The sequence below is a fragment of the Neomonachus schauinslandi genome, chromosome 2 (genome assembly GCF_002201575.2).
Source record: "Neomonachus schauinslandi chromosome 2, ASM220157v2, whole genome shotgun sequence".
NCBI lineage: Eukaryota > Metazoa > Chordata > Mammalia > Carnivora > Phocidae > Neomonachus > Neomonachus schauinslandi.
In genome coordinates, this window is record NC_058404.1 from 135,229,788 (window position 1) to 135,255,144 (window position 25,357).

A 25,357-nucleotide genomic window follows, 5' to 3' on the forward strand; every position below is an offset into this window, starting at 1 on the left:
ACTGTCTGATATAAACTACTGTAATAGTGGCATGTATAAGGTACTCTGAAAGCTTAAAGCTTTAAAGCTGAGCTATGTAGGTATCACTCCTGCTCTGTCATTTGCTGGCTGGGTGACCTTGGCCATGTTACCCAACTTCTGTATGTCTCATTTCCTCATCTGTACAGTAAGGGATAAAGATTAAATAAATCAGTCTATAAAAGTCTTTGGAGAGGTACAGTGACTGATGCTTTTTATTACAGAGTTTGTCTTTTTTTTGTTCATGTGCTCTACTTCATCAAGAAGTTTGGTTCCTTGTGATTTTTCTCATTAAAGAATAATTTATTCCACTCCTTTCTTGCAGATACTTTGGATGCCTTGTTCAGTTTAAATCTTGTTTGTTTGGGCTGTTGTTCATCTGAAAACTTTTTACATAATTTGATTTCCAGTATTGTTCAGCTTAAAGCCTTTACATAAAAATTCCAGTATTGTTCAGCTTAAAGCCACCTTTACAGTGGCCACTGGCCTCTTTTGTGTCTACATGTGAAATTTCTGAATGTCCTAGACTTGGAAAATTTGAACATGGTGAACATGTTAGGGCATTAATCTTTCATTAAGGCAGTCTAGAGAGAATTTGCTTCTTTGCTGACCTCCCATAGTGCAGTTGTGTGTGGTAATTTAAAAGGTGAAATGGCTGGGTGGGTTTTATTTGCAATCTTTTGAGTTATTCTTCCTACAAAAAGATCAACTTTTAACCCATCTGACTGAGAAGGTTTTAAGTTAGCCCATGTTGTTCTTTTTTCTTTCAAGGAATTTTCCGAGAATTTGGAGGTGCAAGATGCGCACATAATATAGTGAAGTACCCACAGTGCCGGCAGCATGCCCTGATGATTATCCAGCAGTTGGTGCTGTCTCCAAATGGGGAGGATGACATGGGCACTCTCCTGGGCTTAATGCATTCAGCCCCACCAACAGAACTGCAGTTGAAGACTGATATTTTAAGGGTAAATTTAATAAGCTGTTACTGCTCTCTTACCATTAAATTCTGTGGTTATTTTTAAATGACTTAAGTTGGTCATAAACTATTCTTGCAGTTTTTCAAGTCTAAAATTGTGTTAAAGTCATAGTAGTAGAAGAAAAGCTAGTGTCTTCTCTGGCCCCCGAGGCCCTGAGGTCACCATCTCCATCCCCTCTGACACCCTCACCCAGTCCTGGCACAGACATCACAGCAAGAATAGCTACCTTCTAGAATCATAGCTTTCTTTTATTACTTGTTGCTTTATTCAGTGACTTTCTCGACTTTCTCTTATTCTTTACCCTATTGTATATTTCATCCTGTTTTGATTGAGTATAATAACAATTTTGAATACGCATTTTATTTTAAAACACAGTCTGACCACAACTTATCTCACTGGTGAGCAGGAAATCTACATGTGTATCAATATTGGGGAATATTTGGGGCGCCTGGGTGGCTCAGTTGGTTAAGCGACTGCCTTCAGCTCAGGTCATGATCCCGGAGTCCTGAGATCGAGTCCCACATGGGGCTCCCGGCTCAGCAGGGAGCCTGCTTCTCCCTCTGACCCTCTCCGCTCTCATGCTGTTTCTCTCTCTCTCTCTCAAGTAAATAAATAAATAAAATCTTTAAAAAAATTAAAAATAAAAAAAAATATTGGGGAATATTTGTGTATTTGAAGGTATTGTTCAGAAAAAAAAAAAAAAAGTACCTTCCAAAGATGTTAAGATTGCCAGCTTTTTTAATATACATTTTCCTTCTTTCTTGGTGCCTTTTCAATTGAACTTGTAAAACATTGATAGATAAAGTCAGCAGGAGGTAATGAGCTGACCTGTAATAGTAAGGCAGTGTTGTTCTGGTGAATGGTAATTAACTGACTCTCAGACTGGAGGAGGGCAGGAGGGAGGTCCTCATGTGTTGTACTTATTAATTTCCATGGTGTAAATACTGCCACTATGATCTGTTTTGGGCTGTTAATGTGTTACTGAGTGTGGATTGGGAAGAGATGGACAATAGTAGCCCACTACGTAGTATCTCATGAGTACAGGCAATAGTAAAATACAAAAAATAACTGGGAAGTGATGAGCTTTGAGTATTTATTATGTTTGTTTTTAAAATAATTTATTTAATTGTAAATTTATAGAACTTAATTTTTAATCATGCCTGTGTTTTAACAAGACACCTAAAATTCCAAAAATACAACAGTTGGCTCTCAAGAGCCAGTATGAGCCAGCTCCAGCATGGCACTGCTTTGAGGGCATGAAGGAGTGTAGGGAGGCAGCGAGGAGGATTTGGGACCTCGATTTCAATTTCCATTTTTGCTGCGTTCAGAACTGCTTCTTGGTGCCTCTGTTCAGCTGACACAACCACAGACCTGTGTAATTTAATTTTTAATTATTTGTGCAGAAACCCAAAATTCCATATGCGGTATTTTATACTTATCCTGATGCACAAATTTGAATTGTATGCATTATGTTTATGCAAATTATGTAGATAATATATAGCTGTTGGGGATGCCTGGGTAGCTCAGTCAGTTAAGCATCTGCCTTCGGCTCAGGTCATGATCCTGGGGTCCTGGGATTGAGTCCCGCATCGGGCTCCTTGCTCAGCAGGGAGCCTGCTTCTCCCTCTGCCTGCTGCTCCCCCTGCTTGTGCTCTCTCTCTTTCTCCTTGTCAAATAAATAAAATCTTTATATATATATATATATATATATATATATGATGATTTTGTCTAATTAACCACTTACAAGTGCATCAACAGTGTGTTGTACTTTAGCATCTGCTACTGATCATTAATTATTGATTGAAGCAGCATATTAAATCATTCACAGTGTTTGCAAGTTTTCAGATACTGAGATGAAGCTATGATGATGTCGGAGTGCCAGGAGAGTGTTAGTCGGGAGGTAGTTGGAGGGGAACTTATCCAGAAGTATGTAATATAGATGATGGGACTCAGCGTTGATAAGCACTGTTTTCTAACCCTTATCCTAATTCCAACCTGCAATATGGTTTTCTGCATATTACTTTGACTCTGAACTCACCCTTCTTCCTATATAAAATAATACTCGTCCTGTTTTCCCCAGTGTGTTTTTGAAGACGATGATGGTCATGGGCTTATGTCAGGCACTTTGCTAACAGTTTTACTTCCTGTGGAGAAAGTTATCATTATTGCCTCTATTTTACACAAGCGAAAACTCAGACACAGAGAGGTTAAGTAGCTGACCATGGTAGAATGTTTTGTAACATTGGAGTCAAAATTTCAAGCCAAGCATTCTGACTCAAGCCCTTGCATTTAATCTCCAGGCTAGGTGATAAAATGTTTAAAAAGGAAACAAAAAGTTGATATTGCAAGTATAAGTACAGTTTATTAAATTTGACAAGATAGGGAAACTGTACTGTCAAATCCTGATAAAATGGAAATTTATTGGCAGTATAATGGAATGCATTGAATTTTAGATTTTTGTATGTATCTACAGATTGCATATTTTCTGTCTTTTAAAATAATTAAGGCATTGGTACATATAATATCTTAATTTCTGAAGCAGTGTATTTCAAAAGGGTAATTATATATATTAATATTTAGCCTTTCCCTTCAAATACCATTAGAAATGTGAGATATTTTACTAAAATGGCCTTTTTAAATGTAATGATTGGGAACGTAATAAACGGTGTCTTAAGTAATATTAGATACCCATGGTGTTCCAGTGACTGAAACAGGGAAAAGGAGCCCACGTGTCGGCAAATAGTTTTCAGATTGCCCTTTGGGCCAGTAGTGTCATGGTTAAGTGCATGAGTGGGGGCAGCATTGTGCTTGGTTTTATGTCCTCCTGTTGCCGTTGTGTACGCCGTACAGTCTTAGGCAAGTTAATTAACCACGTTGAACCACATTTAACCACCATGTATGAAGTGGGGACAATAATGGTGCATAACACATAGGATTAAGGAGAGGTTTAAATACGCTAATACACACCTTATACATAGCCTATAAAACATCAGCTAATTTTATAATGTGTTATTTTTAATAATAAACTAAGTTAAAAGTATGACAGTCCAGAAAATAACTAATAGTTCTAAAAGATTGTTTTACTTGTTTCCTTCAGGTTTTATTTCATAGTACTTACAGCTGTTCTGGGCAAGAGCACTTTCAGCCATCAGACTCTAATTCACTTTGCAAGAGGGACTGTCTAGTAAGTCCCCTGAAGTTGCTCCTCTTTCCAAAGCATCAGGATATGGTCACTTTATATGAATTGAAATACTTCAGGTCTTGGCTGCCCTGGCTTCTTTTCTAGAATAAATCAGTTTGTATACATACACAGTCATAAGTGTTCATGATTGTGTAAAATTATACTAGAATATGTATTTTACTTATTTAATACAATTACTTTATAAAAATCACTGAATTCATTGATGTCATTTTCCATCAAAAGAAAAGCTTTTCCATCAGGATTTGGATGTAGCCTTAGTCTTCTTTTCGAATTAGTGTTTCTGTTTTCTTTTCATAAATATCCAGTAGTAGAATTATTGGATCATATGGTATTTCTATTTTTAATTTTTGGAGGAACCTCCATACAGTTTTCCACAGTGGCTACACCAATTTGCATTCCCACCAACAGTGCACGAGGGGTTCCTTTCTCCACATCCTTGCCAACACTTGTTATTTTTTGTGTTTTTGATTTTAGCCATTCTAACAGGTGTGAGATGATATTTCATTATTGTTTTGATTTGTATTTCCCTGATGATGAGTGATGTTGAGCATCTTTTCATGTGTCTGTTGGCCGTCTGTATGTCTTCTTTGGAAAAATGTCAATTTATGTCTTCTGCCCATTTTTAAATTGTATTGTTTTTTTGGCGTTGAGTTGTATAAGTTCTCTATGTATTTTAGATATTCACCCCTTATCACATAAATCATTTGCAAATATCACTTCCCATTCAGTAGGTTGGCTTTTTGTTTTGTTTGTTGATGGGTTCCTTTGCTGTGCAAAAGCGTTTTATTTTGGTACAGTCCCCATAGTTTAATATTTGTTTCCCTGGCCTCAGGAGACCTATCTAGAAAAATGTTTATACAGCTGATGTCAAAGAAATTATTGCCTCTGTGTATGTGTGTGTGTGTTTTTTTTTGTTGTTGTTGTTTTTTGGGGTTTTGTTTGTTTTGTTTTTTTGTTTTTGTTTTTTTAGGAGTTTTATGGTTTCAGGTCTCACAATTTGGTCTTTAATCCATTTTGAGTTTATTTTTGTGTATGATGTAAGAAAGTGGCCCAGTTAAATTCTTTTCCATGTGGCTGTCCATTTTTCCCAGCACCATTTGTTGCCAAGACGGTCCATTTTCCCCATTGTATATTCTTGTCTCCTTTGTCATAGATTAATTGACCATATAAGTGTGGGTTTATTTCTGGACTCTCTATTCTGTTCCATTGATCTATATGTCTGTTTTTGTGTAATATGTCATTTTTTAATTAGTAAAATATTTGATATGCTTCATAGGGCTGCTTAATGGGGAAATGACAAAAACATTCCTTTGAGGTATTCATAGAAATGATATTCCTCCCTTGACATTCATGTATTTTGTTTTAATTTTAATTATAAGGGAAACCCTTTGTTTGTTTTCTCATCCCCTGTAGGCCCTCCTATCAGTCCTTCGAGAAAGCCATCGTTCAAGAACAGTTTTTAGGAAAGTTGGAGGATTTGTGTACATTACATCCTTGCTTGTTGCTATGGAGAGGTCTTTGAGCTCACCACCCAAGAATGGCTGGGAGAAAGTGAACCAGAATCAAGTGTTTGAACTTCTCCACACTGTGTTCTGCACATTGACTGCAGCAATGCGCTATGAGCCAGCCAACTCTCATTTCTTCAAAACAGAGATTCAGTATGAGAAGTTGGCAGATGCCGTTCGATTTCTTGGCTGCTTCTCAGACCTAAGAAAAATAAGCCCCATGAATGTCTTCCCCTCAAACACACAGCCATTTCAAAGACTTTTGGAGGAAGATGTAATCTCGATGGACACAGTGTCACCCACTTTACGGCATTGCAGTAAACTCTTTATTTATCTCTACAAAGTAGCCACAGATTCTTTTGACAGGTATGGCTTTGCTCTGAATTAAAGGGTATGCTGTGTCTGACTTCAGCATTAAGGTTTGAATTATAAGTTAGCCTGAAGGAAAATGAAAATGAATCTTTTATTTGCTTATCTGTTAGTTTATTTGCGAATATTACTGTTGCTCTAATGTTAAGGTTTTCAATGTGAATATTTGTGTATTATTTGTCAATCTAGGGTCAGTTAGCTTTTGAGGCACTTACTGGAAGTTTGTATGAAGTTTACTTTAATGGTGGTGTTTACTATTATTCTCTTTTTCCTCTATTCTCAACATTAGGTACATCCAGACTTACTGATACTAGTTATCAGTAGGAGAACATGGTTATTATTACATGTATTTCCAGACAGATGATACATTTTCAGCATTCCTCATCATTTTCAACATTTTGTAATCATTAAAAAAAGAATATAGCTCCATAAGAGACATTGGTAGTTCGATCTTTCAGATTTGTTTACTCATTCCTTCCATTAAACAAGTACTTAACGAACACCTACTGCGTGCCATGTTATTGTGCTGGTCTTGAGGGTTCAAGCACAAGACTACTTTTAGACATGGTCGTCTGTTAGCTTAAATACAGATACATAAACAATGACAATATATTGTGATAAAATCTATCATGAGGGAATTCCAGGGTTCTAAGGCAGATCATAGGAGTGCCACTTTACCTAAATCACTTATTTTCAGTTCTTAAAGTGTTTTCTTTGAAAATAATGTAAGAGTGGTCATGGTGCTCATTTGTCCCAAGCATTATCACTTTTAACAGTTGCCATAGTTTTATTTCGTAAAATAACTGGATTGTTTCTGTATTGGCCCCATAAGTAAAGCAAATAATTCTATTTTGATAAAGCTTTCTAATAGGTTTTCTGTCATTTACCATGAAGTAATCTACTTTGAAATATCTACTGAGATGTTTCTTCCTTCTTGACAATATTTCTTTGACCTTAACGTTTAGATAAGAAAGTATAACATCTTGAAAATAAAAATGCATATATATTGTTAAAAGAAACATAGTATGTTGAAGTGTTCAAGGAACAAGCTGTTTGAGGTTGATATTTTTATATTTAGATTCAGCCACTTTTCTCTTTTCTACTTACCCTAGTTAGTATACCTCATTTTTAGTTTTCTTTGTTAAAAACAGGGCTTACGGCACTCTGTTTTAACAAACGTGTTAAGTGTTAACATTAATAGATAAGCATCTGCCTTAAGCATGCTTTTCTGTTTTCCTCAGTGCATGTGTTGTAGTGTTGTTTCTTGTTCCTGCTGAGTATGGAAGATGTTCCTTATTACACTTTTACTGGTATTTCGTGTGAAACTAACCAACTGCCAACCTGGTGTTCTCTTCTAACCTCTCTAAACCGCCCTGTCTGTTTTGTTGTCTGTAGTCGTGCAGAACAGATCCCTCCTTGCCTGACAAGTGAGTCTTCTCTCCCCTCTCCTTGGGGTACACCAGCTTTGTCCAGGAAAAGGTACTGATCTTATAACAGAAGTCAATCTTTATTTGTGTGGGGTTTTTTTTTTTTTTTTTCTGTGCTTAATTAAATGTTAATGTGGTGATTGTGCTTTGTACAAAAATTTTTTGGCATTCTACTTGATTTTTTTTTTAGGTTTTAGAATCGTCAAATTCTGAGTATATTTATGAGAATAAAATGCGTTAATGCCATGAGGATATGAGGGACATTTAAAATATTGTCATCTGATTCTATTTAGAGTAAAATATATATTTTTGTATATTTTGTATATACATTTTATATATTTTGTATATACATTTTGTATATAAAATATACATTATAGCTACACAATACTTAATCAGAGCTAGAGGAAGTGAAAACAAAATACAAAATAAAAACCAAGGCTCTCCAGAGTATATCTGCAGGGGAGAAAAAGATGGCAATTTTTCTAAATTTTAATTTTCTAAAGTAAAATTAATTTAGAAATGAGGGTTTAGTGCCTATTTAAGTAGAGTACATTTTCTTTCTACTTTAAATGTGCTAGGAATCATTCTTCGGTTTTTGCTTTTACTCCAAAATGCACATCACAGCACTGGCAAGGAACTGCGTGTTTTCTCAATCAGGTTCAACCAGTTGAAATGTGATGCTGTTGTGGAGACTTGTCAGGGCCAACCTTTGAAAAAAATGAATAAATAAAGCTACCCTAGCTCTTGTTTTCATTCGTTCTGTGTATATCTCTTTCTAAGCTCATCTAGTCTACCTTGTATATAAAGGTTATGAATATAAAGAACCAGCAGTTGATTGACAGGAGTACAATTAAGATCCATTTAAGATTCCATCTGCAACCTGTACTTAAAGTGATAATACCCTGTAGAGTTGGGACCAATAACCTTCCTTCCCCAGTTTTTCTCATAACCAAGTACAAGTCCTTCAGTCTTATATTAATATATTCTTCTGTTGTGGCTTTCTAAAAATGAATCCTGAGGTTCAGCTATGTTGTTGATTAATTTTATTTCTGTTGTTCAGATTTTGAAATTTGAATATTAATGGAATTATTGTATTAAAACTATTTGTTACAGGTCCTGTATTTCAATATATTACAGTAGTATATTCATTAGATGGGTGGACTTTATATTTTCCTTTTTCTTTTATTTTTACACTAGGACTTAGAGCTCATTTTCTGACAATAAATCTTGAAATAGTTCAGAATAGTCTTAAACGAATTTAGTGTTCAGTATATTTGTATTTTAAAACTATTTTGTTTTTGTTTTTCTTAGAGCAGTTTTTAATACAAGAAACCATAAAATCATTTTGAGTTGATGTAGTGTATTTTTCTATTGCTAAAATGAATGCAGTAAAAGGTGTTCTTTGTGTTTGAAGATTCACGTGTGCTCACTATCCCACATACTGGATATTAGAAAAATAGTTTTAATTACTAAATAGTTTTAATTATTGAAAGTCACATTTATGATTCCATAAACTGTGAAGGTATAAAAATTGCTGTGTTTAACAACATTTAACCGGGGCGCCTGGGTGGCTCAGTCGTTAAGCGTCTGTCTGCCTTCGGCTCAGGTCATGATCCCAGGGTTTTGGGATCGAGCCCCGCATCGGGCTCCCTGCTCCTCAGGAAGCCTGCTTCTCCCTCTCCCACTCCCCCCGCTTGTGTTCCCTCTCTTGCTGTGTCTCTCTCTGTCAAATAAATAAATAAAATCTTTAAAAAAAAAAAAAACATTTAACCATTTTTATATTAACCGAAAACTATAAAATATTGCAATAGAAATTCACAGGTTAAAAGAACACATGGAAAGAAAATCCATCAGAACTTATTATTTATTTAAATGATAATCTGACAAAAGGAAAATTTTATTCCATCTCATAGAGAGTTATTTAAGGGCTTAGATCAAAAACATTTTGTCATCATTTGCATCAGAGCCACACATAAGGGATGCCATATCTTTGACTTCAGGGGAGATGTCACTAACTCATTTTCTGTGGGAATTCCAATTAGGCTTTCAGGTTGGTTTTACCCAAAGGAGGTTCCCAATACTGTTCATAATAATAAGGTCAACGTTGACATTTTCAGGTTGCCATTCTGGTCAGGTTACGTACATTTTGCTCAGTGATAAGAATCATAAGCTATGATTATGATTTTTTCTATGATAAGAAAACTGTTTTTGTTTTCAAATGCAAATACCGTAACTTTTGAAATTAGAATATCTCTAGAGCATCTCAACAAATTACTTCATCTTTTTCTTGTGGCAAAACATGTTTCTATTGGCAAAAGGAGAAACCAACATTGTGTTAGTTTTTATGGCTTGTGGAGTATTCAGACACAAGGAAGTTTTGAGTTTGTGATAGTTGTCTGGCACGTAAAGTCCTGGAAATTCTTGTCTATTTTAAGAATTGGGGACAAAAACCCAGGAGGCCTTATTTTTGGAAAACTAAAACTCGTAACACTTTTCATTATTATTCATTATTCCGAAAGAATAATGGAACAGAATTATAGCTGAACAGTATTTGATCAGAGCTAGAGGAAGTGAAAACAAAATACAAAATAAAAACCAAGGCTCTCCAGAGTATATCTGCAAGGCAGAAAAAGATGGCAAGTACTAGGTATTGTTCAAACATGGTATCTGTTACTCAGGGCCTATACACACTTGATGGAAATTAAGGCAAAGCATAGTCAGAATTTAAATATCCAAGAATATATTCCCCAAAGAGGTAGGTAAGTCTTAAATATATATGAAAATTTAGATCGAAATATTAAGTAGCAATTTCTCTAAGTTTTAAAAGTAACTGCAACATAAAAGTTAAATTTTGAAATGTGGTCTTATCCAGTGTTTGTAAATGATTAGGTCTTGCTTGGGATTATTCATTTAATAAGCTTACTGTATTCTCTAAATTTAAAAAATGATAATACCTGCAGTGATACCTAAGTGACTTAGTAAATATTAATAATATTATATAATACCTGTTAAAATAGACCTAATTTTAGTTAATACCATGTTTTAGATTTATGCAATGTTTGCAAAATTTTTCCAGTTTGAGATGAATGTAATTTTTATATCAGAATATTGTTATCTTATGGAAGATTAAAAGGTTTACTACTATAATAGCTGTATATTAATTAGTAAAGAGCTTGGTTTCTGAAGACATAAAGGCTCCTTCCTGGGTATATCCATAATTTAAGTTCAGTCTATATTAAATCTGGAAACTCAGAAATAATTTCAGAAGGCCTGTGACTAAAATATACGACTAGAATTGGATTTTTCTCCACATTGAGTTATTTTTTATGTGTAATGAAAAACAGTTTTTATGAAATTTCTTAATGGTTGAGAATTCCTATTACACTCTGATCTTTTTTTCTAGATGGGTCAAAATATTTCATAGAATAAAAGAAGCAACATAGGAAGAGGATACCTACTGGTAATAAGCATTTAACAATATAGCCCTGTAAGTTTAGAAATTAAATATTTCTGAACAAAAACAGCAAAAAAACCCAAATCAAAACAAAACAAAAAACCCAGAGTTGAAAAAATGAGTAGGTGGAGGACATGGTGACTTTAAATAAACTGGAAGAGCCCACATGCTTTTTTTATAAGTGAAGCTTGAATACTTTCCTAGAATCTCTGTTAAAAAGAGAATGGTACTTAAAAAAAAAAAAAAAAAAAAGGTGCCAACTCTTTGCTACAAAATCACTGACTTAAAGCATCTGTTTCCCAAGCTGCTCTTGTGCCAGAGAGCTGAAACTGCACTGCTCTCAGTGACAGAGCTCAGCATTAGACAAATTATGCTGAACCCAAGTCATTGGAACAAAGAGCTCCCATAGGCTGAAGCCACAAGCATCTGTTTTCTAGTGCCAGGATACAAAATGTGCAAAACTCATGAATTGTAGAAGAATAGTATGAAATAGAAAGTGGAGATCATTGACGAGAAGAAATGTGCTATGTTCAGGATATAGCGAGGTTTTCTACCTCATAGAAGCTTATTATGTAAAATATGCCTTCTATGTTTTTAAAAAATTGTGGTGAATATTTTCAGCGCTAAGTGGGTAATGCAAAAGAATGTGACTGTAGTTCCAAATAAGCTAAAGGAAAACTTCCTTGATGCTTAACATTATTTCTTGTCAGGGAGCCAAGATTCTTAGCCAACCCTGACTGATTGACCCAGTTTGAGAGTAGGCCACTTAGATCTTGTTAGTCCTTGATTATGTTACCCATGGTTTAAGGAAAGGTTACAAACCATAGGTAATTTCAAAAGAAAATCTTATCAAGGGGTGCCTGGGTGGCTCAGTCGGTTAAGCGTCTGATTCTTGATTTCAGCTCAGGTCATGATCCCAGGGTTGTGGGATCGAGCCCCGTGTCTGGCCCACACTGGGCATGGAGCCTGCTTGAAATTCTCTCTCTCTCCCTCTGCCCCTCCATCCTCTACCCTCTAAAAAAAAAAAAAAAAAGAAGGAAAGAAAAAAAAATCGAGGGATTGGATTTAATTTATACCCTCATCACATTATATCAGAACTTTTACCTTACCTAAAGTTTTGAATCACTGTGATTTTACCTGTTTGTTGCATCATCTGGTACAGGTGTCATTTTTTTTCTTCTAGTTTTATTGAGATATAATTGGCATACAGCATTGTATACGTTAAATTACAGATAATGATTTGTCTTTTTTTTAAGATTTTTATTTATTTATTGGACAGAGAGAGACACAGCGAGAGAGGGAACACAAGCAGGGGGAGGTGGAGAGGGAGAAGCAGGCTTCCCGCAGAGCAGGGAGACCGACGCGGGGCTCGATCCCAGGACCCTGGGATCATGACCTGAGCCGAAGACAGACACCCAATGACTGAGCCACCCAGGCCCCCCCAGATACGATTTGTCTTACAAATGTTGTAAAATGATCACCACAATAAGTTCAGTTAGCATCCATCATCTTAGGGCGCCTGGGCGGCTGTCAGTTAATTGTCTGATTCTTGATTTCGGCTCAGATCATGATGTCAGGATATGGCATCAAGTCTGCATACCTGCTCAGCACAGAGTCTGCTTGAGATTCTGTCTCTCTCTTTCCCTTTGCCCCTCCCCCTTGCTTGCTTTCACATGTGCTCTCTCAAAAAAAAAAAAAAAAAAAAATTCATGGGGCGCCTGGGTGACTCAGTTAGTTAAATAAGCATTTGCCTTCGGCTCGGGTCATGATCCCGGAGTCCCAGGATCAAGTCCCGCGTTGGGCTCCCTGCTCAGTGGGGAGCCTGCTTCTCCCTCTGCCTGCCACTCCCCCTGCTTGTGTGCTCGCTCGCTCTCTCTGACAAATAAAATCTTAAAAAAAAATTTTTTTAAATCCATGATTTCATACAGATATAAGAAAAAAAATACTTTCCTTGTAATAAGAACTTTTAAGATCTACTCTCTTAGCAGCTTTCAAATATACCAGAGAGCAGTGTTAACTTTAGTCGTCATGCGCCCTTCTTAAACGAAACAATCGAGATAACACATGGTAAAGACGTATCAGACCGTAGAAGAATTAATAGTTCAATCGTTTATACATGACTCACTAAGAATCTTTTATATCCCAGCCTTAAAGTGTTTTGTAACCCAACCTTGAATTGCAAAGATTTTTGCTTGTCAGTGGATAAAGGTAACAAGAGATGAAGAAATTGAACAGGAGGATTTGATTGGAATTTTATGCTAAATTACCCTTCTTTCTTTTTTACAGGCATGCATATCATTCTGTTTCAACTCCCCCTGTTTACCCTCCTAAAAATGTCACTGACCTGAAACTACATGTGACAACGACATCTCTCCAGAGTTCTGATGCTGTCATCATCCATCCTGGAGCCATGCTTGCTATGCTGGACCTGCTGGCCTCTGTTGGGTCAGTGACACAGCCAGAAGTAAGCTTGGACATGTTAGCTCCTCTCCATCTTTAATAAGTGAAGAGACATGAATATGACTGTATAATCAAGGAAGTGGGGCCCAGAAAGACAGACTGATAGGGAACCATTCTATATCACCTACTAAAGTAGGAAATGAAAAAATAGGTTTTTATTTGGGTCTTAACTTTCTTAATGCGATAGATATGTGTGTTTTAGAATACAGTTCATCTGTCACAAATGCATCCAAGACAGGTGCTAAAATAATTCTCTTTCTCCTTATAAATCCTGCTCAGCAGTGGAAATTATTAATAAATAGTACAGGAAGAAAAATGACTGAAGATACCACTTTGAGACTATTTATCTGTTCTGACTTGTAGCACTCAAGAGTTTGGGTGAATTGGAGCTTTGGTGATTAATTTGTTAAAATGGTGTATATGGCCTCTAAGGCCTAAAGGGTCACAAATGTAAATGATAGGCTTTCCTTTAAACTGGTGCTTTACCGATCATGTAAAAGACCTTGCATTCACTGTTTCTACAAAAATTAAAATACTATTCGTTATATAGCCATTTAATACAGAAGACTTAGAAGAGAGTGGAGTCCACTGGGTATGCTTCCAGCAAGATGAGGATAGGAAACATTTGCCTAGCTCAGTTCTGGAGTGGCTGTGTCACTCCAGTCAGCTTCTGAACTCATCTGCAGGTCATCTGAAATGCGTAGAGAGCTCCTATTAAAAGGTGTGCTTCACATGGAGAGAACGCTCCCCTTTCTTACTAAGAATGCCCTGGTGGCATGGATTTCTTTAACTTTAGCATGCTCTGGACCTTCAACTCGCTGTGGCAACTATTTTACAATCCCTGGTGCACACGGAGAGAAACCAGCAGGTCATGTGTGAAGCGGGCCTCCACGCACGGCTGCTGCAGCGGTGTAGCGCGGCGCTGGCTGACGAGGAGCATGCACTGCACCCGCCCCTGCAGCGCATGTTTGAGCGGCTGGCCTCCCAGGCCCTGGAGCCCATGGTGCTGAGGTTAGTGTGTTCTCTTCTTCACAGCTGAGTAAGCCCCAAGTGAGTAAGGGCAGTTCCTAGAGTCTCTTAAGAAATACTTTTTAAATGTTTTTATTTTAAAATACTTAGAGATTTAGAGAAAGTTGTAAAGATAGATCAGAGAGGTTCTGTGTCCCCTTCACCCAGTTTTTTCCAGTGGTTACATCTTATGTAACAATAATACAACCTGAAAACTACTGATGTGTTACAATGTATCCTTGTATGCTATAGTTCCTGTTATTTACCGCATGTGTAGATTTCACAATCAGTATGTCACAGAGATCGCCTAGTGCTGCTACTCCTTTGTTGTCACATCCACTCCCCTAGCCGCCACCATTCCTAAACCCTGGAAACCATGAATCTGCTCCGTTGCCATAATTTTGTCACTTTGAGAATGTTATATAAAAGAAATCATATAGCATATGACCTTTGAAGATTGACTTTTTTTCACTTTCTGTAATGCCTTGGACATGCATCCAAATTGTTACGTTTCAGTAGTTTCTTTTCAATGATGAGTAGTATTCTATGGTATGAATATACCTTCTACAGTTTAACCATTCAAGAAATATATATATTTAAATCTTGGTAATGCAAGAGAAACGGTCCTCTGTGTTTTAGGGATAAAACCCTTTATTTTTTTAAAGATTTATTTGTTTATTAGAGAGAGAGAGTGCACGCTCAGGGGGAGGGGCAGAGGGAGAGGAAGAGAGAGAATCTCCAGCAGATTCCCTGCTGAGCGCAGAGCCTGACGTGAGGCAGGATCCCAGAACCCTGAGATCATGACCTGAGCTGAAACTAATGAGTCGGCCGCTTAACCCAAGTGAGCCACCCAGGTGCTCCTAGGGATAAAACCCTTTAAAAAAAATACTTTCCTTGAGGAGCATCTGGGTGGCATCCAACTCTTGATTTTGGCTCAGGTCCTGGTCCCAGAGTTGTAAGATTGAGCCCTGCGTCAGGCTCCATGCTGGGTGTGGAGCTTGCTTAAGATTCTCTTTCTCCTGTGGAAAGAGTCAAGATGTCCATCGACAGATGAATGGATAAAGAAGATGTGGTGTATATATATACAATGGAATATTATGCAGCCATCAAAAGGAATGAAACCTTGCCATTTGCACCGACGTGGATGGAACTGGAGGGTATTCTGAGTGAAATAAGTCAGTCAGAGAAAGACATGTATCATATGACCTCACTGATATGAGGAATTCTTAATCTCAGGAAACAAACTGAGGGTTGCTGGAGTGGTCGGGGGTGGGATGGATGGGGTGGCTGGGTGATAGACATTGGGGAGGGTATGTGCTATGGTGAGCACTGTGAATTGTGTAAGACTGATGAATCACAGACCTGTACCTCTGAAACAAATAATACATTATATGTTAAAAAAAAAAAAGATAGCAGGAGGGGAAGAATGAAGGGGGGGAAATCGGAGGGGGAGACGAACCATGAGAGACTGTGGACTCTGAGAAACAAACTGAGGGTTCTAGAGGGGAGAAGGGTGGGGAGATGGGTTAGCCCGGTGATGGGTATTAAAGAGGGCACGTTCTGCATGGAGCACTGGGTGTTATAGGCAAACAACAAATCACGGAACACTACATCCAAAACTAATGATGTAATGTATGGTGATTAACATAACATAATAATAAAAAAGATTCTCTTTCTCCCTTTGCCCCTCCATTCCCCCCCTACTTATTTATAAATAAATAAACAAATAAATAAATAAAAATCCTTTCCTTGAGATTACCTTGCCAAACAGATTTAATGTATAAGTCATCTTGTCCCTCCTTACAAAAATATACTCCTGTATCTCATCACTTTCAGATATAAGCAGCTCTTTTTATGAGATGATTTTCTTTTCTGCTGAAGTACTCCTCTCTTATATAGCTTTTGGGAACTTTCTTAGAAATGGTTGGCCTTTATTTGTGATTTATATTTTTTAACTGGCTCCAAATAATGGTAGATTAAGAATAAACCATGCGATAAACATTAAACAGTACTGTATCAGGCAGTGTGTACTAGGCCTTGACAATACCAAGATGAAAGAGACCATCCCTACCCACTTTGTCCATCATCTTATGGATATATTCAGAAACCTAAAATGTTGTAAATAGCATGGAGATTTTCCCCTGATTAATTTTGGTAATCTGCTTTAAAAGTAGAGAGAGTGAATGAGACAGAGAGATTATCTCATACTTAATACAATTATTTTATTAAATAGCTTATACTGTCTACTGAGGTAAACAGTAAGCAATGTAGACCAACTATTTGCACGTGCTCAGTTTTCACAGTGAATGAATTTTCAGAACAAAACGTCTCATGATAGAGTACAGATACCAGAGTTGTTGATGAGCCATAGGCTGTAAGGTTATAAACTAATCATATATTGTACTCTACGTGAAAAACTGGCAAAGGGTACCTAACTTAAAATTTTTTTTTCTGCTATAGGGAGTTGAAAATTCAGAGAAGTATTCTTTTTTTTTTTCCCCCTTTTACATGATGCCATAAATGACTGGATATGAAGGACTCCTATTTGTGTAACTCCTAGACAATTCAATTTTTGTACATCATGTTTTAAAAGAAAATGCTCCCCAGTTTCATTTTTTAGTCCTTCACAATATTCTGTTCTCTTTTCAGTCCTAGGTAATTCAAATGTAAAATTAACATTGTATTATTATTTTATAATAACCGTTTCGATTGCTTCTGTATTTTTAAGTCGTCTGTTATAATTCATGAGACCCCATATTTTGTGTGTTTGGTTTATGAGTTCTATAATGTTCCCAATCAAGGAATAACTGCTTTGTGTCTTCTTCAGGGAGTTTTTGCGTTTGGCAAGTCCATTAAATTGTGGTGCCTGGGACAAAAAACTGCTGAAACAATATAGGGTCCACAAACCAAGTTCACTGAGTTATGAGCCAGAGATGAGAAGTAAGTTGACCTTTCAAATTCCCTTTTTTGGTTATTGTGTATATGAAAATCACGTAGGGGATGAATATTATTTCAAGAAGTTTTACTGTGAAAGAAAGGAAAGGGATTGTCATTATTTAAATGAGGAAACATAAAATCTGGTTGGCCAACGGAAGAAGAGGGCCAATGGGGGTGGGAAATCACTGATGTAAGCAGGATCCACAGGAGACGAGAATTACGTGCGGAGTAACACTTGGCTTGGAAGGGGCGATATCTCTTAGAGGATTCGTTATTTCTTTGCCTTCCTCAAGTCGCCTTTGCTGCCTGAACTAGAGTGGTTAACAGGCCTTGGGCTTGCAGGACAGCTGCTGCAAGAGGACGTGGAGGACAGGAGATTAAAAATACTGATAAAAGTAGATGAAGAGCTACACCGAGAAGGACAGGCTGGAAAGGAAAGAAGTGAAACCAAGCAGCTAGTGATAGGCCGGGAGAAAATGGATAGGTCCCTGGACTGGAGAATAGTGGCTAGGCCAGAAAGCAAATGTGGTGAGAGAAAAGGAGGAATGGGGGTGGGGAGAAGAATGGCAATCCAGACTGGAGCAGGGAAACACGCGGAAGGAAGGACCATGCCCAGATCGTGGCTCTGGAGTGAGGTAGAGTGAAAGATGATCCTAGAGCTCGAAGTGAGGTGTTGGATGGGTGGCTCGTGTGGACCTGGACACCCCCCAGGACGCTGGCAAGCACTAGTACAGAGAGGACCGAGAAGGACCTGCCAGTAGCAACAGAGGGCCCTCTCTTAGACACAGGTGTGTGGTAGCGTTGCTGAGAGGAGCCCCGAAGAGCAGTTTGCGCGTCAGGCTGCTGGGATGATGCTTGATGACTGGCAGAGAGCATGGGCACTGCCTACCAGTCTGGCAGGGACCCCTGAGAGGCGACGGGCTCCGTCCGAGCCGTGGACAAGCACGCCCTCAGGAGAGAGCTGCGTGGCACTGAACCTCCTGCTAGTGCGAATTCTCTGGTTTTGTTGGGGTTTTTTTTCTTTACACTTCGTTTTGTGTAATTGTGAGCCATAGTGATAGGCATTTGTTTTGATGGATTGAAGTCACCCTTACTAGCAAAGCAGGAAAGAATAAAACTTAGAAAAGTAGAACGGCTGCCCTGAAAGGATGTAGTGATCGTGTCGTGCATCTCCTTGTTCTTTCAGGTGAGAATCCAAAAGGTTAAGCAACCTCCATCTGTTCTTTCCGTCTTAGTTTTTTCTCCTGCGAATTATCATCAGTGATTAGTGAATACTATGTTTTGGAAACTAAGATCTTTTGAGTTCCAGTACAGTTTTACTGGAAAACAAAGTATTGGAGTTCTTCATATCTGTTAGTATACCTCCCCTAGATGTCTATATTCTTTTGTTATTGTTGATTTTGTACTTAACACAGTTCCTTAGAATTGGATTGTGATTTCCTTTGCAAAGAAGAGAAACAAAAATAGTTCCTTTCTCTAAGAGAAGATCGAAATATTTTTATGGTTGCCTGAATGCATAGGACATTTAAGAGAGAAAACAATTATATATTTATGTAGTTTATCTCGAGAGGGGATATTTTTCTCCATTCTTTACATTTGTAATGTATTCCTGAAAAATAGACCAGTTTAAAATTTGTCTTTTTTTTCTTGAAATTATCACCATTTACATGCATATAGGAATTTTTTAATTCAAGTACTTTGGTGATTACATATTTAATTATAATAATTGTAAGGGAAAAGTTAAAAGTAAGGAGAAAATGGAAGAGAAGCAAGTATTTGCTATTTATCTGATTATGATAAAGGTGACCTGTTTCTTTCTAATTCTTCTAGAATATTTTGCTTTCTTAGAGATAATAAATAATTTTGTGAAAAGTATAATCTGGCTTTTAGAAACATCATTATCTATAATTTATGATTAAATTACATTGTAACTGTGGCTTGGAAAGTGGTTACTTGTGATTCTTATTATTTGTACCCTGTAGTAGCCAACATTTCTGCAATGTGTTTATGACTTTAGTTATAAGTAAAAAAGAAAACACATACTATTTAAGTTTAAAAATGAACATAAAGTACATTAAAACTGGATAATAGCTTTAGGGTTTAATCATAAAATTATTATATATTGAAACTCAAGAGTGGTATTTAAAAGTAAGTCTGCTTTGCATAAAGTCATTATTTTAGAAATCTACATGATATTTTTCCCAAGAGCTTTTCTTTGACTTACAGGTAGTATGATCACATCTATGGAAGGTCTGGGTTCTGATAATGTTTTCAGCTTACATGAAGATAACCATTATCGGATAAGCAAGAGCCTGGTAAAATCTGCAGAAGGAAGTACTGTACCTCTAACTAGGGTGAAGTGTCTGGTCTCCATGACAACCCCACATGACATCAGACTTCATGGGTCATCAGTTACTCCAGCTTTTGTTGAATTTGACACATCCCTTGAAGGGTTTGGGTAAGGAATTTGTAAGGTAGCCAAGCCTTATTATATGATTTTATGCCTCCTACTTGCCTTTGACAAATAGATCTTTGGTTTTAAATATACTTTGTTAAGATATACTATATATTCTGAAATGATTGAGTTCTTTGAGCATGTTAATTTAAGGGTTTTAGATTTAATTTGAAATTATTATATTAAATAAGTTGCTATGTTATAGGAGTCTGGAATCTAAGACCCATGGTCCAAATTTTTTTTGTAATTTTATTTTATTTTTTGGCAAATAAAGTTTTATTTTAACACAGCCACACTCAATTATGTATGTGTTGTCTGTGGCTGCTTTCGTGCTAGAATGGCAAAGTTGAGTAGTCATGACAGAAACTCTGGTCTGCAAAGAGTGAAATATTTATGGTTTGGCCCTCTCAGAAAATGTTTGCCACCTCTGATTTAGTACAATAAATTTATAGATAACATGCAAATTAAAATTAGATTTAAAAATTGTTGGGTTTACTCATCATCATCCTTCCCCCTGAAATTACCTAACTTAGTACCTTAGTACCATATACATTATAAATACTGGGTGACTATCACATCAAATGAGTAAATAATTTCAAGTGGCAGAAAATGCTATAGAAGCAGAAGCAACAATAAATCTATAGAGAATCTAGAAGAATTTATAAAATCCACTAGCCTCAAAACGGACAGAAATGCTAATACTATAAATCTATGTCTATACTGGTTGTCTGTGGGATTCTCATACATCAGTCTAAATTTGTAAATTGTATTTTAAGAACATTGTCATGTGGTATTACTGAATGGTGGATTAAAACATATTATGGAATAGTCAGAACTCATCAGCACAGAGGAAAACAGCTCACTGGAAAGGGGCCCAACGGAATTTTTCTGCAGTGATGAGATGTTCCAGTGTCTTGAACAGGGTTATACATTGGTGCATTTTACCATATGCGGCCTATACTTTGATTTTTTAAAAGATTTAAAATAAAAATTATGCCACTGGAGATTTTTAAAGTATATCTCTCTGCACTCTTACATAATTACAAGAAGGGAAGGACTTTGTTAGGCACCCAGGTTTATTCCATGATCTCTTTGCTCTAGTTACCCATAAATGATGGCAGTTTATTCCACAATGGTAAGTGCGTAGTGGCAGAAGAAAACAGTTGATCTCTAATGTGTATATTGTCTTTTCTCTGATAGCTGCCTGTTTCTGCCCAGTCTGGCCCCTCATAATGCTCCTACAAACAATGCCGTCACAACAGGTCTTACCGATGGGGCCGTGGTCAGCGGCATTGGTTCTGGTAAATAGTAACTTTCTTTGCTCATGAGATTCTTTCTTTTTTAGTAGATTATATTTTATTTAGAGTTTATTGCCTTCTTTTTTAAATGTAAATATCAGTCCACACAACTCTTTCATTGTTACTTTTCAATTTTTATTTTAGGTGAAAGATTCTTCCCTCCTCCATCTGGCTTAAGCTACTCTAGCTGGTTCTGTATTGAACATTTTAGTTCTCCTCCAAATAACCACCCTGTCAGACTTCTTACTGTTGTGCGCCGAGCAAATTCTTCTGAGCAGCATTATGTGTGCCTTGCCATCGTTCTGTCAGCAAAAGACCGATCTCTGATTGTTTCCACCAAAGAGGAACTACTCCAAAACTATGGTCAGTATCTGTCTGTTTCTTTTTGCTTCTTGTGATAATTAAAAGTATTAAGTTTCACTATAATAGTCATCCTTAAAGTCCAGCTGGTAATTCTTTTCCAATTTAAATTATTTTAGACTAGAACAGGTTATGAAATGTTGAATATTGTTTACCAGTGAATTTTAAGGCACTTTCAAAAGAGACTTAGATAGAAAACAATGGAAAGAATTCCTAAAATAAGGATTCATTTCTACTTGCCAAGAAATCACAGCTTTTGCTAGGAAAGCAGATTGCTTGTTTGATATATTTTAGTAAGGATTTTCATTGGCCACGAATTCTTCTTAACTAATGAATATTCATCGAGCACCTGCCTACCATATGTGCCACTCTGTGCTAGACACAATAACATATTAATTACTTTATCCATCACTTACCTTCAAGGCTTAATACATACCATTTAATAATCTTAATTTCCTAATTCTCTCCAACATGCCATAATGTTACATTGCTATCCAGTAGAGGTTCAAACATAAGACATTCGTGAGGATCTTCCTAAATGATGTGAATAACAAAAAATATAAATCTCAGTTTACTGAATGTTCTTTGCTCTGAATATAAGCATTTGTAACATAAATACACCTCTTCTTTATTGTCTTCTAAATTTATCTTTTAACTGACCAAATAATACCACGTATTGCTTCACATGTGGTTAGTATTCAAATATTAATTTGAATGTTAGCTCAGTTAGATTGTAAGGCCTCTTTTCTTAGTATTCTTTATGACTAGGACAGAGTAAGCAGTATAACTGCTTTAAAATTTTTCCTAGGACACTCCCTTTGATCCTGTTGATGTTTTCCTCCTAATCAAACTGGTCTTCAGTCTTGCCGTTTGGGAGACCCACTCATTCTTGCCCTACATCTCTGACCTCTCTTTTGCAACTTCCTTCAACAGCTTTCTTTTCCACCCAGGGTTTCAACTTTAGTCATTGTATTCCAACTTCTCTTCGTGAGGAAAAAAAAACAACCTATCTTTGTTAGCTTTAGGTCTTTTTAATCCCAGGGATTCCAAAATTAAATTTTTTTTTTGTTTTTCTGTGTCCCATGCTTTCTCCTCATATTTTAAATGCAAATTAGACATCTTCATATGAATAGTCTTTCTGTAAACAACTCAAACTATAATGTTTCTTCTTTATAAAACCTGCATCTCTTTCTCTTTAACTGTCTTGGTAAATGACTCCCCCACCACCAGTCAGCCTAGCCAAAAACCTCAAGTCTACCTTGATAATACCACCCCTTCCACTAAATCTTACTGAATTATGCTTCCTTCATATTTCTTGAATCTTCCCTTCCTCTTATGCCCGCTGTCATAGATATTACTCAGTTTTTTTATCACCGATCTGGACTTCCAAGATTTTAACTCTTTGTTTTTGTCTTTGTCTAGACAAAGAAAGAAGTAGAACTATATGCTCCTACACACGATCTGATTTATTACCTTGGTAATCTGGGCAGCTCTGCTACTTAAAACACTTAAAATATAATGTAAAAGTATGAATGAATGAATGAATGAATGAGAAGAAAAGGAAAATAAATATGGGTGGCTTGAAAGGGAAATAACGAGAAAAGTGAATAATAATGGAGAGGAAAAAGGATAGAATTTAATGGAAAAGTTAAAGAATGGATCTAGGGATATTTCATTAAACTAGGAAAATGTTTTCTAAAAACTATCATTTTCATGAAATGTAATTTACAAGACTACTGTAATCCATATATCACTATGAATTACAGTAACAGATACATTAGTTATAGATGATGTTACTACTACAAGGATCCATCCTCTGAATAACTGCAGCCCTTTAAGACACGTAGCTAATTAAGAGTTGTCCGAAACCAGTTGGCTCACCAAGATATCCTGACATACCACTGAATGCTGGATATGGCTTAGTCTCAGCCTGAGTCAGAATGTGAAACTCCCAGAAAATTTTTGTAGGTAAAATCTTCTACAGTTCTGGAGAAGATTCAGTCTATGAACAGGAAAGGGAAGAGTTCCTAGTTTTGCCCATACTTTTGATCTTTTCTTTCACATCCTTTGGTCCATACACTAGACCTCTCAAAGCTGTTTGACCCTGCTTTTCACCTAGTTTCTTCAGTTCTGTTCCTATATTAGGTCACCAATTGATAAGATTCTGTATTTCTTAACTCATCAATGGATGTATATTTTGTATTATCATTTTAAAATCTTGACATTTCAGTATATGTTGATACTTTAAGATTCGAAAAATATATGTTAGTATTTTATTTGTAATTCTTTCTTCATATAATTTAAACTTTTAACTTTTAGTGTATTTACTTGTATGTGCTTATCCTGAAAAATGGTGGGTCTGCTTTAAGTTACATGGTTACAGATTAGCTCTGGTAAAAATTTTTGGGGGGTGGGTGGGTGGAGGAATTTTTAACATCTGGATATATGCACTGTTATCTCACCCCTTCTTGAATGTTTAGAAAAGTTAAATTAATTTTTAATTAGCTTAACATTAAGATTGAATTAATATTTTTTAAAAAGATTTTATTTATTTGACAGAGAGTAGGGAGAGCAGGAACACAAGCAGTGGGAGAGGGAGAAGCAGGCTTCCCGCTGAGCAGGGACCCCGATGTGGGGCTCGATCCCAGGACCCCGGGATCATGACCTGAGCCAAAGGCAGATGCTTAACGACTGAGCCACCCAGGGGCCTCTGAATTAATATTGACCCGTTATTTCCTAGCATGATCAGGCAACATACTGGGTAGCAGAGAGAAGCCAGATGAGAGTCAGGAAGTGATTGCAGAATGTTAGGAAATAATCAGAGTTGTCTGGTGAAACAGGAAACTTGAACCAGAACACCTTTCCGTGTAGCCACTGTGGAAAACAGTATAAAGTTTCCTCAAAAAACTTAAAAATAAAATTACTATATGATCCGGTAATTCCACTACTGTGTTATTTATGAAAAGAACACAAAAACATTAATTCAAATGATATATGCACCCCTATGTTTATTGCAGCATTATTTACAATAGCCAAGATATGGAAGCAACCCAGGTGTCCATCAATAGATGAATGGGTAAAAAAGAGGTGGTATATGTGTATATACAATGGAATATTACCAGTAGAAAAGAGTGATATCTTGCCATTTGCAACAACATGGTTGGAACTAGAGGGCATTATGCTAAGTGAAATGAGTCAGCCAGAGAAAGACAAATACCATATGATTTCCTTCATATGTGGAACTTAAGAAACAAAACAAAAGAAGCAAAGGGGGGAAAAAGAGAGAGAAAGAGAGACAAACCAAGAAACAGGTTCTTAACTATAGAGAACAAACTGATGGTTACCAGAGGGGAGGTGGGTGGGGGCATGGCTGAAATAGGTAAGGGGGATTAAGAGTATACTTATCATGATGAGCACTGAGTAGTGTACAGAATTGTTGAGGCTCACTCTTTTGTACACCTGAAACTAATATAACAAACCTTTCCATTCCATAAATCACCCCCTTACTACCAGCTATCATCAGGCAAGGGTCAGGGCAGTACAACCACAAACTGAGAACATATAGTTGGCTCTTTGTGTCCTTGAAGAGAGCATATAGCAAGAGTAAAATTTTTAATTTTCTAACCAGTTTGATTACAATGCTGTAATCAAATGCATGGCAAATGAGAATTTCAAAAGAGCTTTCATAACGGATCATGACAGATAATAACTAGTCTCTTTTTGTTGTCTCTTGTAACTTTATTGTCTATTTATTTTGTATTTTATCAACTATTATAATTTTATTTGATTATAACTATATATTGAGCAGAAGAAAGCAAAATACATTCCAGGTTTTACTTCTTGCTACAGATAAAGTTATTGAATGAATAGGGCATTTTCATTTAAAT

At 36.6% G+C, this 25,357-nt stretch overlaps 1 protein-coding gene across 1 annotated transcript in view; it reads left to right on the plus strand.

The window, feature by feature from the left end:
- Positions 1-25,357, plus strand: part of WDFY3 (WD repeat and FYVE domain containing 3) — a 233,039-nt gene that overhangs the window by 106,328 nt on the left and 101,354 nt on the right. Inside the window, exons 11-19 of the mRNA XM_044912920.1 lie at positions 790-983; positions 5,611-6,068; positions 7,467-7,550; positions 13,239-13,416; positions 14,209-14,423; positions 17,248-17,360; positions 19,584-19,815; positions 21,013-21,113; positions 21,255-21,473. Coding sequence (XP_044768855.1) covers positions 790-983; positions 5,611-6,068; positions 7,467-7,550; positions 13,239-13,416; positions 14,209-14,423; positions 17,248-17,360; positions 19,584-19,815; positions 21,013-21,113; positions 21,255-21,473 — 1,794 coding nt within the window. The remainder of the gene's footprint in view (positions 1-789; positions 984-5,610; positions 6,069-7,466; positions 7,551-13,238; positions 13,417-14,208; positions 14,424-17,247; positions 17,361-19,583; positions 19,816-21,012; positions 21,114-21,254; positions 21,474-25,357) is intronic.